The sequence below is a fragment of the Gadus chalcogrammus genome, chromosome 6 (assembly GCF_026213295.1).
Source record: "Gadus chalcogrammus isolate NIFS_2021 chromosome 6, NIFS_Gcha_1.0, whole genome shotgun sequence".
NCBI lineage: Eukaryota > Metazoa > Chordata > Actinopteri > Gadiformes > Gadidae > Gadus > Gadus chalcogrammus.
Window position 1 is genome coordinate 2,575,832 of NC_079417.1, and position 13,534 is coordinate 2,589,365.

Genomic DNA, 13,534 nt, shown 5'->3' on the forward strand with positions numbered 1-13,534 from the left:
TTAATGATCTTTAAGGTCATGCAAAAACATTCACAACTACGTCGAGTCTTGGCAGTGTTCAGAAAAAAATAGATATTCGTTATCCCATCATTCTGGTAGATAATCCTCACCAAATTACCTTTTTGAAATGTCGGTCCCACTCGGACACGGGAATTGTGTACGACCTATGAAAATAATTCTTGTTGAAGTCCGCTAAACTCTTCTCTGAAGATAGAGTTATAACGTGAGAACTCATCCCATAGACATAACATTACATACAATGAGCATCAGAGTGAAATATTGATAAAGTATACCAAGTAGGCTATTTAAGATGATACATAAATAGAATGAACCAAGGATGATTAAAATCACATTGAAAGATTAAAATTACATTGATGAAACAAAACCCACAAAGATGATTTGTTACAATAAAACATCTCAAAACGTTAAGAGGGGAAAAAAACACCAAAGAGAAAAATTATAATCGCAAAGGAGCCGGAATAACATTATTAAAGAAACATCCGACGCTAACGTTATTACAAATTGAATTTCCCCCTGGTGGACAGAAATTATAACGAATAAAAGCAAACTATGTGTCTAGTCAGTTCATCATTAGCAAACATAAAAAGACAGAGATACAGTGACTCATACTCTTATTGAAGGAACCTTCCCCTAGGGTTAGGGTTAGGAGTAGTCTTACCCTAACCGCCTAACCCTATGACAATATATTTAAAAAGAGGTGATGAAACGTGTATAAACAGAGTCAAATTATATTTGGTTATTCCTAAAAACAGCTCCATGGATTTAAACATATTATTATTTTTCAAGTAACAACAGCTTCTGTTCGGGTCGAATAATGACTTAGTTGTGCTTTAGTTGTGCTTGTTTGGCCACAGAGCTGGAATGTTTTAAACCAGAAACATCAGGTTGAATTGATGTGTAATGGTTTCCTTTATCAAGCTAAAGTGCATCACGTGTGTGTGTATTATAGTACGTTTCTGAAGGTATCAAAACAATTAAAATCAAGGAGCGCGATACAACCTTAAGACAACATGACATTGAGATACTGATCCCCTTATCAGCCTATTTCCACATTCATAGCCTCGACCTTGAAAATCCTGTTAGGGAGCACGACCTGCCCAGAAGGTCATCTCATGTTGTATTTCACTTAAAGGAAAAATCCGGTGTAAAATGGATCTGGGACATGTTTAGTATGATAACGAGTTGGAATGTTAGTTTGGGAGCAAAAAAGCCGTATAGACGCATTCTTAAGTTGGCCGTTTTTAGCTGATTCTACCAAAACGCTATAAACATGGAACGATGGGGGCATGTGTTATGGTAAAAACTAAATCGTTATTTTAAACCACTTAAAATGCTAGAAGTAACCCTACTCTTCTTTGCATAATAAGGTTCTTAACATATAAAACAAGGCATTGATAACTTTGTAAGTGCACAGATTGTTTATTAAAAATGACATTTTATACACACAATACCATCAGTAGTTCACCCGTCGACGCCATCTTGTTTTTAAGACTCGATAAGTAGATTGGCGACCACAGAGCTTGCGTGTTGTTCACGGATGTCACAAGCTCTGTGTTCGTCAATCTACCTCTCGAGTCTTAAAGACAAGATGGCGTCGACGGGTGAACTACTGATGGTATTGCGTGAATAGAAATGTCATTTTTAATCAACTGTACACTTACAAAGTTATCAATGCCTCGTTTTATATGTTAAGACCCTTATTATACTACCAAAGAAGAGTCGGGCTACTTCTAGCCTTTTAAGTGGTTTAAAATAACGATTTAGTTTTTACCATAACACATGCCCCCATCGTTCCAAGTTTATAGTGTTTTGGTAGAATCGGCTAAAAACAGCCAACTTAAGAATACGTGCTTTTTTGCTCCCAAACGAACATTCCAACTCGTTATCATACTAAACACATTTGTGCTTTAAGGCCACCCTCTTCTCTGATTGGCTCAGAATGAAAACCCTGTGATGTCGCTTCCCGCACAAAAAGACAATGCTGGTGAAATCCCAAGACACCGAGCCGTCCAATCAGAAATCAGGTGGATTTTAAGTGTTTAGCTCACTTTTTTTAAAATATCAAAACTACCCTGCATCGACCCGGTTCGTTTCCCTGTTAAATGTAACCATGGGGCCGGCTGCAATGGTAACAGGAACCCTTGGAACTTGGAACTTGTTACCATGGTACCCTTTAACATGGTACCCGGTAGCGTGGAAACATGGTACCATGGTAGCGGGTACCATGGGATCCGTTACCATGGGCCCCGTTACCATGGTCCCCGGTACCATGGGACCCGTTACCATGGTACCCGCTCCCATGGGACCCGTTACCATGGTCCCAGCTACCATGGGTACCCGTTACCATGGTACCCGCTCCCTGGGCGTCGCTGCTCATTTGTAGACCTGCACGTGCCCGTGCAGGGAGGTGGTGTTCCCCCCGCAGTCGACGTACTGGTACATCTCCTGGGACACCTGCTCCGCGTGGCCGAAGTACGACGTCGTCACGGTAACCCTGAGGACGACATTGACGTTCAGGGTCGTTCAGCCGTAGGGGGTGAGTCATCGTTCACTAGGACACACCTCTGATAGCGGGGATCAAACCCGGAACCTCCAGGCTGAACAGACTCTTCATAATCTCACACACAGCATCCAAGATAATCGACCACCCCACCCCCGGCCCGTCGGAAGCAAATTAACTTGCTATCGCACGCCTGGCACGTGTAATAGTGTGCAGCCCTGAACAGCCCCTTAACCAATTCTTCATATTACTCCCATCTGGCCACAGATATAGGGTACTAGACTTTGTCCCCTCAGCCATCATAGCAGTGAACAAAATTATGTATTTTTCATCACTGTATATTGTCCATGTCATGTTTATTTGTGGTAAAAGGGTTTGTGATCTGTCATGTGGGGGTCATGGGTGGATGTTTTGATTGCTGCTGTCTATATGTTTTTATATGTTTTTCTGTTCGTTATGTGGGAAGAGGGTTTGTCTGTTATCTGTTGTATATGTGGGAAGAGAGTTTATTTGTTATCTGTGTGCTAAACAGTGCTGCTACACCGTGTTAGCTGCCCTGAAACCAACTTGACTGTGTGAAAACAATTATCCCCTTGGGGACATTAAAGAACCGACCTAACTAACTAACTAACTAAGTATCCTCCCCCCAGTCTCAGGGATTTCGTCCGCTTGGCTTCTGGGTTTGTTATCTTTCTAGCATGCTGGTCGTGGGTTCGAAGGCCGGGGGTCAAACCGTGTGTGGGAAAGGCCTTCACCAGCGTCGTCGTGACGACAGTGTGTAGGAAAACTGCAGAGGATCCCTCAACTCATGTCAGAAGGATGCAGGACTAGATAGGAACAACAAATACCTAGTACGCAGACGACATACCTAAGGTACTGAGACCTTAAAGTGCTGTACCCTTTCGATGAGCTGCGTTCTAGCATTTATATGTAGTGGCCTAACACTTTTATCCAAGGCGACTTACAATAAGTACATTTGTCAGAAGAAGAGAAACAACAATATATCTCTGTCGGTACAGTATGGATGATCATAGAACAAAGTGCCAAGCAATAGCAACCGCTAGGTTAACCCATTGCTGCCAAGATCCATTACTACACAATGCTAAGTACTATTTTTAAATGGCAGGAGGCAAACCATACAATGAGTAAGAGGGGTGGGGGCAGAGCTTATCTCTGCTTACTCCCAGGCTTTCCTTCCTGACATCTCTGAAATGCTGATGGGTGAGTAGACTGCCTACAAATGTCTGTTTAGAGAAAATGTGTGCACAGGATTTGAGAAAACGAGGAAGTGTGCATTGTTAAAAATACTCACTGCATCATGACCACGATGTTGTGGACTCTTATGGACGGCAAGGTGCAGTAATCACTGTGAACATAAAACCATGGTTTATGTTATCACATTCACTGGTTCTAGAGGCACCATGAAAATGACCTCGGTTACATATTTCCTTCGTCCCTGTTATGCATTTCTACCACAAACTACGTGTGGACATCACTACGAGCATTGGCAATCCTGCCACTTCCTGCCGGCCAAATCTTTCACGTAACTTCTTGGGTCAATACTTACAACATGTAGCTCATTTCATCGGCGATGGTGGTGGGAACGGTGTAGTCGATCTGGAAGGTTTTACAAAGTAAATGGACTGTATTTATACAGCTCTTTTCTAACCAGTGGCCGCTCAAAGCGCTTTACGATATTGACTAACATTCACCCGTCCATGCACACATTCACACACCGACGGAGGTGTCAACCAAGTAGGGAGACAGCCAGCTCGTCCGAAGCAGTCAGGGTGAGGCGTCTCGCTCAGGGACACCGCAACACTCTGCTAGGAGGAGCCGGGGATCGAACCAGCAACCTTCCGGTTACCAGCCGACACGCTCTGCCTCCTGAGCCTCATGCCTCCTTGAGCCACATGCCGCCTGAGAGAAACACTTCAGTACGGGTTCATGTTGGAAAGAAGCAATGAGGCATCCAGACTTTGCAGAGCGTGACTGAGTGTCCCTGACATTTCGCTGGTTTTATCTTGGGAAACTGTTGGGTCATGGGCTGATGGCCCAGGGCTGACACTGCCTCCAACAACAGACGCACTCTTTAGCTCGAAATAAGACAGTGGCTGCTGGAATATGGGGAGAATGTTTAGGATTATTTGTTTTAAAAGGCGGATTAATGGCAGTAGTCATAGGAGTAACTACTGAGGTGTCACACTGGGACAAAGGGAGTCGGACGAAGAGGCAGCGAGCTAGCAGTACCACAGGTCTCTGTAGGTATTTAGCATGTGTAAGTCAGCGCAGATTGCCTCGGCAACCATTGTTCCCAAAGCAAGCCTTGTTCAAACACAATGATTATCTTAGTTCAGCCGGAGGGCAAACACTGTAAAGGCCCAGTGTTTACCACCACATTTCTCACGAGCCGTTTCAAAATCGATGTTAATGTAATGACATCACAAGGGGGAGTGTCCTCCCAGATGAATGACAGACGGACGGGCCTACCACTAGGTAAATTCCCCAAATGAGGTTGACGGTCGATCTTTCCATCTTACATCTGCTTTTTTGGATCAACACCACACTGTAAACTTTTGCCCTTTAAGAACCACTGCGGTGTGTGTGTGTGTGCTTGTGCGTGTGTGTGTGAGATACCTGTTGCTTGCCCAGCGGTGCGATCATGGTACTGTTGTTGATCCTGGCCTTGCCGATCACCGTCTTGGAGAACTGGACCTGGGCCGTGATGTTGGTCAGGGAGATGGCGTAGTAGTTGTTGTTGGTGATGTTCAGAGTGTTCTGGAAGGGGAGGATGGATTGAATTGAAAATGTTTTTATTTCCAACAAGTAAAAAATAAGGAAAAAAAAACAAAAGAATAAACAATAAAATAAAATGATGAAACAAGTGGACAGTTACAATAAAGTAATATTTACACACAATGAAAACCACAAATGAAAATAAACTGTTAAGAACTGAGTAACAAAGAGTTCCGGTTTCCGAAGACCCTTCAGTGAAGGAAGGTGACTTACAATAAGTACATTAAGGTACACCATAGGGCTGGGTAAAAAATAATAGATTTAATCGATATTTGGATCGATTTCATTTAAACTTTGCAATATCGATTCATAGGGCATGACATCAATTTTGCTTTTTTTTTGTTACCATTATTATTATTTTTGCACTTTAATAAACAATGGCTTAATGCAATTTGCAGTGATGGAATGTTTGAGTTCAAGTAGAATTTTGCTTGCAATTCCTTTCTAATTTCAAAATTGCACTTTTGAGACTTGAGACAGTTTAGTTTACAGCTCAAGTTTAAACTGTCCAATTTACAAGTTTGCACTTCAAACCTTTTGTTTAAGATGAAGAGAAAATATAAAGTACATTTGTATTTTGTAACACAGTTGAGCCATCTTCATTATTTAAGAGCAGATTGAATCTAATCTAATCGTGATTAATCGATTCAGAACTTTATGAATCGAAATCGAATCGATTTAGGAAATTTAACTCTGAACAAGTGATTTTGAGTCTTAAGTATCTCATTTATTGATGACTTTAATCCCAAAAATAACAAATATACAATAATCTGAATAAGGAGAACGTTTCTAAAAGATGAAAATCGATTTATTATAAACGCACCAGATGAAGTTGGACGGCTTACCGTGATGTTGAGGAAGACGATCCTCTGGTCCGAGTCGTAGGAGACGAACGCCGACTTGACGCCCACGTAGGAGACGTCGATGGTGCGGGGGAACAGGAAGAAGACGGCCAGGCTGGACAGCAGCAGACAGATGGACACCGAGATGGTGACGTACAGCTTTCTGTGGGGCCGACCGGCGCACGTTGAGGTTATGTACGCCATGGATAGTCAACAGTACTGTCACGACCCCACTGGTATATTCAAAATGGCTCTCTGTCTAGGCAGGAGTCGCGGCATTAAACCACAGCTGGCAGACGACTAGCTTCCGGCCACGTGAGTAGTGAAAAATTATGCATCTTAAAATGAAGGCATTAACATTGGCTTCCGGTCATCCAAGTTTGGGAACCCCTGCTTTAGCATATCCCTCTTACTTACCATCTTGTTAAGGGATAGCCCAAGCGTTGGGGTAAACGGTGGCCTGTCCCGTTTGGTTATTGTTTTACACATAACATAGACCAACACTTGACAAACATCCACGACAAAGGGGCGGTCACGTTCCTTAATCCAGGTACTTTCCTTGTATGAGGGTGAATAGGCTTTAAATAGTCTTGGTTTCTGAGTGTAACCAAGCCTGTCGACCATGCTGTCTATTCAGACACCATCTTGCTTCTGTCCACCATCTTGGATCCGTTAGTTGACCCTTATATGGCACTTGTTAAGTGTAACTTATAACTTGTAACGACTCAACCTCTGTTCTTGTGTCACTCAGTTACTAACAAGCTATCCTTACATTATATAACATAATAGTTGAGACCTTGCCGCCCACCACAAGAACCTGAACCTTCTAGTACATCTGGTTTGTTTAGCAGAGGCCTTTAGCCATGCAGTGTTCTCAGAGACATGACCCCGAAGAGCAGGTGGGGTCAGGTATCTCTGCCTGAGGAGACTTACAGGTGAGGTGGGAGACTTGGGGTGGGAGTCCTCATCGCTCACCACTACGCTAACAACATATTCTTATCGGAGAAAGTCTCTGGCACTTTGCTTTAGAGTTCCTTCCTCATCGATCGCAGAGCTCCAGTTCTGAAATGAGTTTTAATACTCACGTTCTGCTTGGTCTGAGTCGCTGGTCGCTGTATGGAATCAGAGCCACAAGCTGGTTTTCCTGTCCTGAAAACGAGGCCAACATCGCGCAATAACATGTTAGTATTACAAAACAGGGTACTTCGCATCGCTGAGGAGGTTTTAGGACCAGACTGAGGAAAGGCTGGTACTAGAAGCAGCGATTACTGATGCAATTGTGGTTTGAATTTTAAAATGGTCAAAAATCCTCTTGTGGACGACGAGATGAACACTCACCCCGCGGTATTCTGCCGGTGCCCTGGCACGTGGGGCAGGTGACGCTGTCCCGCCCGGTGAACTCGACGTAGGGGAACTGAGACACGTCTCCGTGCTTCCCGTCCTCCTCGCCGTGCGTGTCTGTGGACTCGGCGTTGGTCGTGAGCGCGTCCTGGCCGTCGTCGCCGGGCTTGGCCGTACGGGAGCGGGACGAGCCCATGGTGTGTCCGTGTGTCTGTGTGGGGGCAGAGGGAGCGCGGTGGCTTTAGGACGCACGCCACTCCGCTCGCTGGATCACATGCGTGACCGAGGACGGAATGTGGGATTGGTTCTGGCCGACTGACAGAAAGCCTCTCCTGTTTTCAACAAGTATGTTTCAAAGTGCCAGAAAAATGCCAAAAAGAATATATATACCGTCCATGATTCGTCATTTAAGATGCAAGAAATAATAGTAAGCAATAGGGATATGCTAAAGCAGGGGTTCCCAAACTTGGATGACCGTTAGCCAATGTGAATGCCTTCATTTTAAGATGCATCATTATTCAAGAAGGATGTAGATGTTTTTTTTGAGTCTCAATAATTTAATAATACAAAAAACTACAATTTATAAGAGACACAGAAAATAGTCACCTGAGCATTAAATCAACACAAAGTAGTTTACAGTGCTTAATTTGCAGTTGTTTAGATGCATATTATGAACTAGGTGACAACTAATAATATAAATTGAATATACCAATATTTAACAATTTTTTTCCCATTTTCTCCACTACAAATAAAGATATGGAGTCTATTGGTTGGAGGATATAACTTAACTCGTATAGCCTAACTTATAAAACATGAAATATTTATTATCATTTTTTGTATCATCCTTTTCTGGGAAATAATTCTAGGCCCGGTACCAATGGGTCCCCGGACTGGGGGGGGACCAGGGGTTGAGGACCCCTGCCCTAAAGGGTTCCACCCAGTGTGTGTGTGTGTATTGTTCAAACCCCCGGTGCGTCTGTGCCCCAGCCGCCATGGCTGTGCGTAACACGAGTACACAATGTACTAACAGGACCTGTTATTCCGCACGGTGGGCACATTGTTACATTCAATTCACAGTCTACATCTACGAAGCCTGATATTTGCATTATGCACAATGTCATCATTGGCAGCGTTTAAATTAAAAGCTTATTTTATGCCATGGCCCTTGCGGAGTCACCTGGCTCTATGGTCTATAACGTAACGTTAAGCCGATGGGGACACGCTTCGAGCTCCGTACGCGGGGTTCAATGTCTAGATTTAGCAAAACGACCTTCAAGTCTGGTTTTTATAGTCTAAAATAGCATGTGGTGTGCGTATCTTACCGTTTATCCGCTCTTTTGTCTATTGGGTATTTGCATTCGATCACAGCGCTGTTTGTTGTGGTGGACGAATAGCAGCCCCGCGAAGCACCCGCCTCCCCTCCTCTCCTGATTCGACGAGCGAGTTAAGCGGGGGACGCTGATTGGTGCAGACGATAACTGCATCGGCTCTCCTTTTATAAAATGTGTTGTGTGTTGTTGGTTTGCTTTAAAATAAACGCCTTCCAAATACTTCGGCTTGGACTTGTCTTTCAGTAGGGTTAAATATGACTGATGAGATCCTTGTTGTTCACATCGTCAAGTCCATATAAAGTAACATAGGTTATGATAAAATATAATAATGATAAAATATAATTATAATATAGGAGTGTTGAAGTCAGAAATATACTACCCCCCCCCCCCCCCCCCTCATTTGTAATACTCTTCATTCTGGTCTGCATGTCTTTCATGTAATATGTTGTGGGCAAAATGATTCTTTTCCGGCAACTAGTTATTTCAGTTCAGTTCACTATAACGATTCGTTTATTTGATTCGTTCGTTTTGATTCGTTCGTTACGTCAGATTACATCTTAAAAAAAAATAAAAATAAAACAACTTTTTTTTATAATTGGTCATCAAGACCGCAGTCCGCCGTTTGGAGATGCCTGCTATTTAGTATGTTGAACGTCCCACCAATATTTATACCACTTGCTTACTCTCTATATTTCATTCATGGTTTTACATTTATAATTTTATTTTACTTTACATTTAATTCTTCATTGTTCAGGCATTACAGAACTTGCATGGTCATAAATAAAAAATACGAACTGCAGTTTAATTTCTTTGTTTGTTCTTAAATTGACGTAGAATGGAGCAAAGACTCCTTGGATTGGGAAATGCGTTTATCCAATAAACAGATGGAGGTCAAGTCTATTTTCGAAAAAATGTAGGGGGATATATGAGTCGAATGGTATGACCCAAGATACGTCAGAGAGAGAAAGCGCGCATATTCGACGGTACCGCCTTGTCATTGGTTTACCCAGGTGCCATTCCAACACCATTGCTACCTCTCATTGGCTGAATCTTTGAGGAAGTTGTAGACTCAATCAATATAAGTCGCGGGGAGACAGAGCTCTGTTCGTTTGTATATTTTATTTACGTGACCATATGTTTGGTTGATGTTAAAAAAAAAGAATCAAAGAACCAGTTCTTCTTGTTTTGGGGAACCAGTTCTTGTCGTTCACGTTCGGGATTCGTTCGTTGTAACGAATCAGTCGCGACCGACACATCCCACTATGTTCATCGGAGGTTGATTTAATCCTGCAGTTTATCCACTGGCCAGAAGATGGTAGTGTTATTCCGTGGGTTTGTGCCTCAGAGCCGAGACTGTTAAAGACAGCACACACAAAATGTTGTAGCAAATTGTTACATTAGTTTACCTGATTTGTTTCTAACAGAGACGATTCTAGACCCTCTGACACAAACCAATCCAAACAATGTTCAAATTGGCTAAAAACAAAGGTGTGCTCTCCGGACCATGAGAGTATAGGCCCCGGTGAACCAGTAATGGAGCAGAGTTCAGAAAACTGCAGAAAATAAAAACATCCAACGTGCCTTTTAAGGATACCTTGGAATATCTGTCTATTTTTTAACCATCACACCTTAGTTTACGACAAAAACAACACAATGACGGCAGCTCCTTCTCCGCGTGGGAACCTACGGACTTCAGTGGGGGTTTCATTCCGTCAGTGCACGGCACCTTCTCAACGAGCAAGTGTGCGCCTGCAGCCAGAGGGGGCGCCAAAATACCTATTCCCCAAACAATGTTATGTAGTAGGGCCTACTTCATTGATATCCGCTACGCAGCGCCATTTTTTTTTTACTGCTCGTGGCGCCCCCCATGTGATTTGGCGCCCCCCACAAATATGCCGCCCCGGGCGGCTGCCTGGTTCGCCCGTACCTAAAACCGCCACTGCATGTAAGGATTAGAGGGGGCAGTCGATAGCAACCACCATAGCAATTATGACAGTCAAGTGATGTGAACGCAGCCCCCTTGGAAAAAATAGAATACATAGCCTACACAATCAGGGGATTAATTATATTTAAATTATTATGACCATGGAGCCTTTATTTGCTGGTTTACATTGGTTCACATTTCGTTCTGTGTAGCATGGAAAAATCGGAGAAACACTCCCATTCAGAATGCATTGGTTTACATTTCGATATTTGGAGCACCGTTATTTCTATTTATTTTCAGTTTTTGAGGAGGTGCTTCAAAAATGCAAAATGTTCTGCAATCATCCGAAATCCAATGGAAAAACCCGTTGGCTTGTTGTCAAGGGAACCTGCAGGGCGACCCTCACTTCCGGGTTGGCCAACATACGTCATCCCTCCGCCACTCTATACTGTAAAAACACATGTTCAAGTTGAATGATAAATTGATAATGCATGAATTTATTCTTTATTCTTCCATAGTAACACGGTAAATAAATGGCAAAAAATAGGCTGAGAACGAATTTGTATTTGTGATATGTTCAATAATACGTTTTTCAGACAAACGTAATTGAGAATGCCGAATTGTTCTCTGGGAACGTAATTTTGATGAGAAGGGGTTGCTCTGTCAGTTGTCAAAATGACAGTTTCTCTCAATCAAAGCACAAAACAGCACAACTAATGTCCATAGCCTTAACCCATACATGTTGTGTAATTAATAAGGACACGTTGGTGTAGTTGTGTTGAGTAAGGTCACAGATTTCGCCGTTAATGTGCAGCCATCGGGTCTACCGTTAGCCAATGGGATGAATAGCTTCATATATTGCCGTGGAGGGATTAGGCCTACATTAGCTGCGTTTCCATCTAAAAGGTGATGCGAATCTTTAGAAAGTTCGCAAAAAAGTAATTTGAATTAGGTGCGTTTCCATCAGGTGGTTGGAGCGGGTAACAATCCTAGTTCTGCCTGGAGGTGGCGCTGTAGGCAAAAAAAAAAAAAAAAACTGCGGCCGGCCGGCAGCTCCGGAGCGGGGAGCTCGGAGGCAGTCCTGCAGCTCAGCTGAGCTCCCGGAGTACAATCCTTTTCTTCTCCATGTCGCGGTTCATAGAGTTCAGAAAGTCAATGCCAAAGTTCCTTCCCCCCAATTCTTCTCAACCATGGCCGAGGTATCCCCCACTACGAGTCTTTACTTGTGGAAGTACCAGAGACGTCAGACATAGTCTTTATTATTCATAATATCATCCGAGGCGCACATAGCTTTTGGCCGTTATATAAGATAGATTCTATAAATACCTGTATATAATATTATTATTATGTTCTATTATATATTATATAGATATAGAGCTCCAGGAGTCAGCAAACGGCAACAACCCCTTCTCCTCCATGCTGTGGTTCAGTCTGACAGCTCATTGGTCAATGGGCAGCAGCTCATTTGCACCAACGCTACAGACACCAGAAACAGCGCATTCTGAAGGGACTGAAACAGAGGGGTATAGCGATAGACAATATTTTTTTTCCTAAAAGCTATTTGGGGGGTATGCAGACACATAGCAGGCGCCCCCACCCCCTTTTGATCTGGGCACAAATTTGACCTAAAACACACTCTGATATTGAATCAAAAAATTCATTTTGAGTGCATCAGGACAGATATCCGGTGTTTTTTTTAAAGGCAGCCTTCCTAAGATGCTCTGTCAGTGTAACATCATACCGTGCTATAAGAGATCAAGGATACCCAGAAAATGTCAATTTCTAGGATTTCCTAAGTGTTCATTTTGTCCCCCTCAGTGGCAGGTTTCTATCTACAAGGACGAGTATGCAGTCGATCACTGGAGTCAACAGGCTCTCTGCAATTCGCTATCAATAGTTTTACCTCGGCATAAGCGGGATGCCAATTCTTTCCACATCAGATAAGCATTTATGGGTAACCACTTGTTTCATGGTGCTTCAGTATCTTTGAAAGACACTGCAGAACTGTTGGAGTACAGTAACCAATAGGGGTGGGAAAAATAATCGATTCTTCGATGCATCGCAATACTGTGTAGAACGATTCAGTCTCGATTCAGATACGATAATAATCTTTTTTTTTACTTATTAACTTTTGGATTATTAACAGAGTTATAAAGTATCAACTTTATAACTCCGTTTTTACTGGGTCTATTGACATAAAACAAAGACTTGCATAGAGATTGAAGTAAAACAAAATAACCACAAACAAGTTCCTTTATATTTCTTGCTATTATCCGTTATATTGTAGGCTCCATTCTGATCAGTACACAGTTGCAAGACAACAGTAACCTGTTGTTTTACTAGCAGTAGATTTAGCCTCCTCTTGATACACTGACATAAAAACGACTGTCTTTCAACCACTTTGAAAAGCTTTCTTTCATCCCTGCGCACCCTTTCTCCTTCCCAATCTTTCTTTTCTATGTTGTGACCCTGAGGGCTTTCTTCTCTGCCTCTCCATATTGAGGTACGTGTCATCAGATGACAATGCGGTTCAAATTAAGACACTCTGGCGCTTGCCTCCAGGGCGTGGTCGAGGGGGCGGCCACTGGAGCGCCGTGTGGGGAGGAGGGGGGGAGGGAGGCGAAGGAGCGGGGGGCGCCTTATCAGTGTCGTTCCTTCCTCTGTTATTGATCATCATATCATGTAAACAAACGCTGTTAAATACAGAAAATGACGACTCAATTTTTTTTTACTTCTATCGCTTTGGCGGCCCCTCTGGTGCGGCGCCCCTATGCGCCGC

The 13,534-nt window shown here is 43.0% G+C and overlaps 1 protein-coding gene across 1 annotated transcript; it reads right to left on the reverse strand.

The window, feature by feature from the left end:
- Positions 1–1,823: 1,823 nt before the first annotated feature.
- LOC130384120 (transmembrane protein 106B-like) lies at positions 1,824–8,923 on the reverse strand. The gene is made up of 8 exons (XM_056592166.1): positions 8,823–8,923; positions 7,498–7,711; positions 7,245–7,308; positions 6,163–6,322; positions 5,159–5,299; positions 4,089–4,138; positions 3,834–3,887; positions 1,824–2,515 (listed from the first exon to the last, which is right to left on the reverse strand). The coding sequence occupies exons 2-8, from the start codon at positions 7,694–7,696 to the stop codon at positions 2,395–2,397; spliced, it is 789 nt and encodes a 262-aa protein (XP_056448141.1). The 5' UTR covers positions 7,697–7,711; positions 8,823–8,923; the 3' UTR covers positions 1,824–2,394.
- Positions 8,924–13,534: the final 4,611 nt, after the last annotated feature.

Excerpts from the sequence above, each read along its gene's own strand:
- LOC130384120 (XM_056592166.1), bottom strand. The coding sequence starts at position 7,696 with ATGGGCTCGTCCCGCTCCCGTACGGCCAAGCCCGGCGACGACGGCCAG. Across the intron at positions 6,323-7,244 it reads CGACTCAGACCAAGCAGAAC|AAAGCTGTACGTCACCATCT; the intron begins GTGAGTATTAAA and ends TCGGCCCCACAG. Across the intron at positions 5,300-6,162 it reads TCGTCTTCCTCAACATCACG|AACACTCTGAACATCACCAA; the intron begins GTAAGCCGTCCA and ends CTCCCCTTCCAG.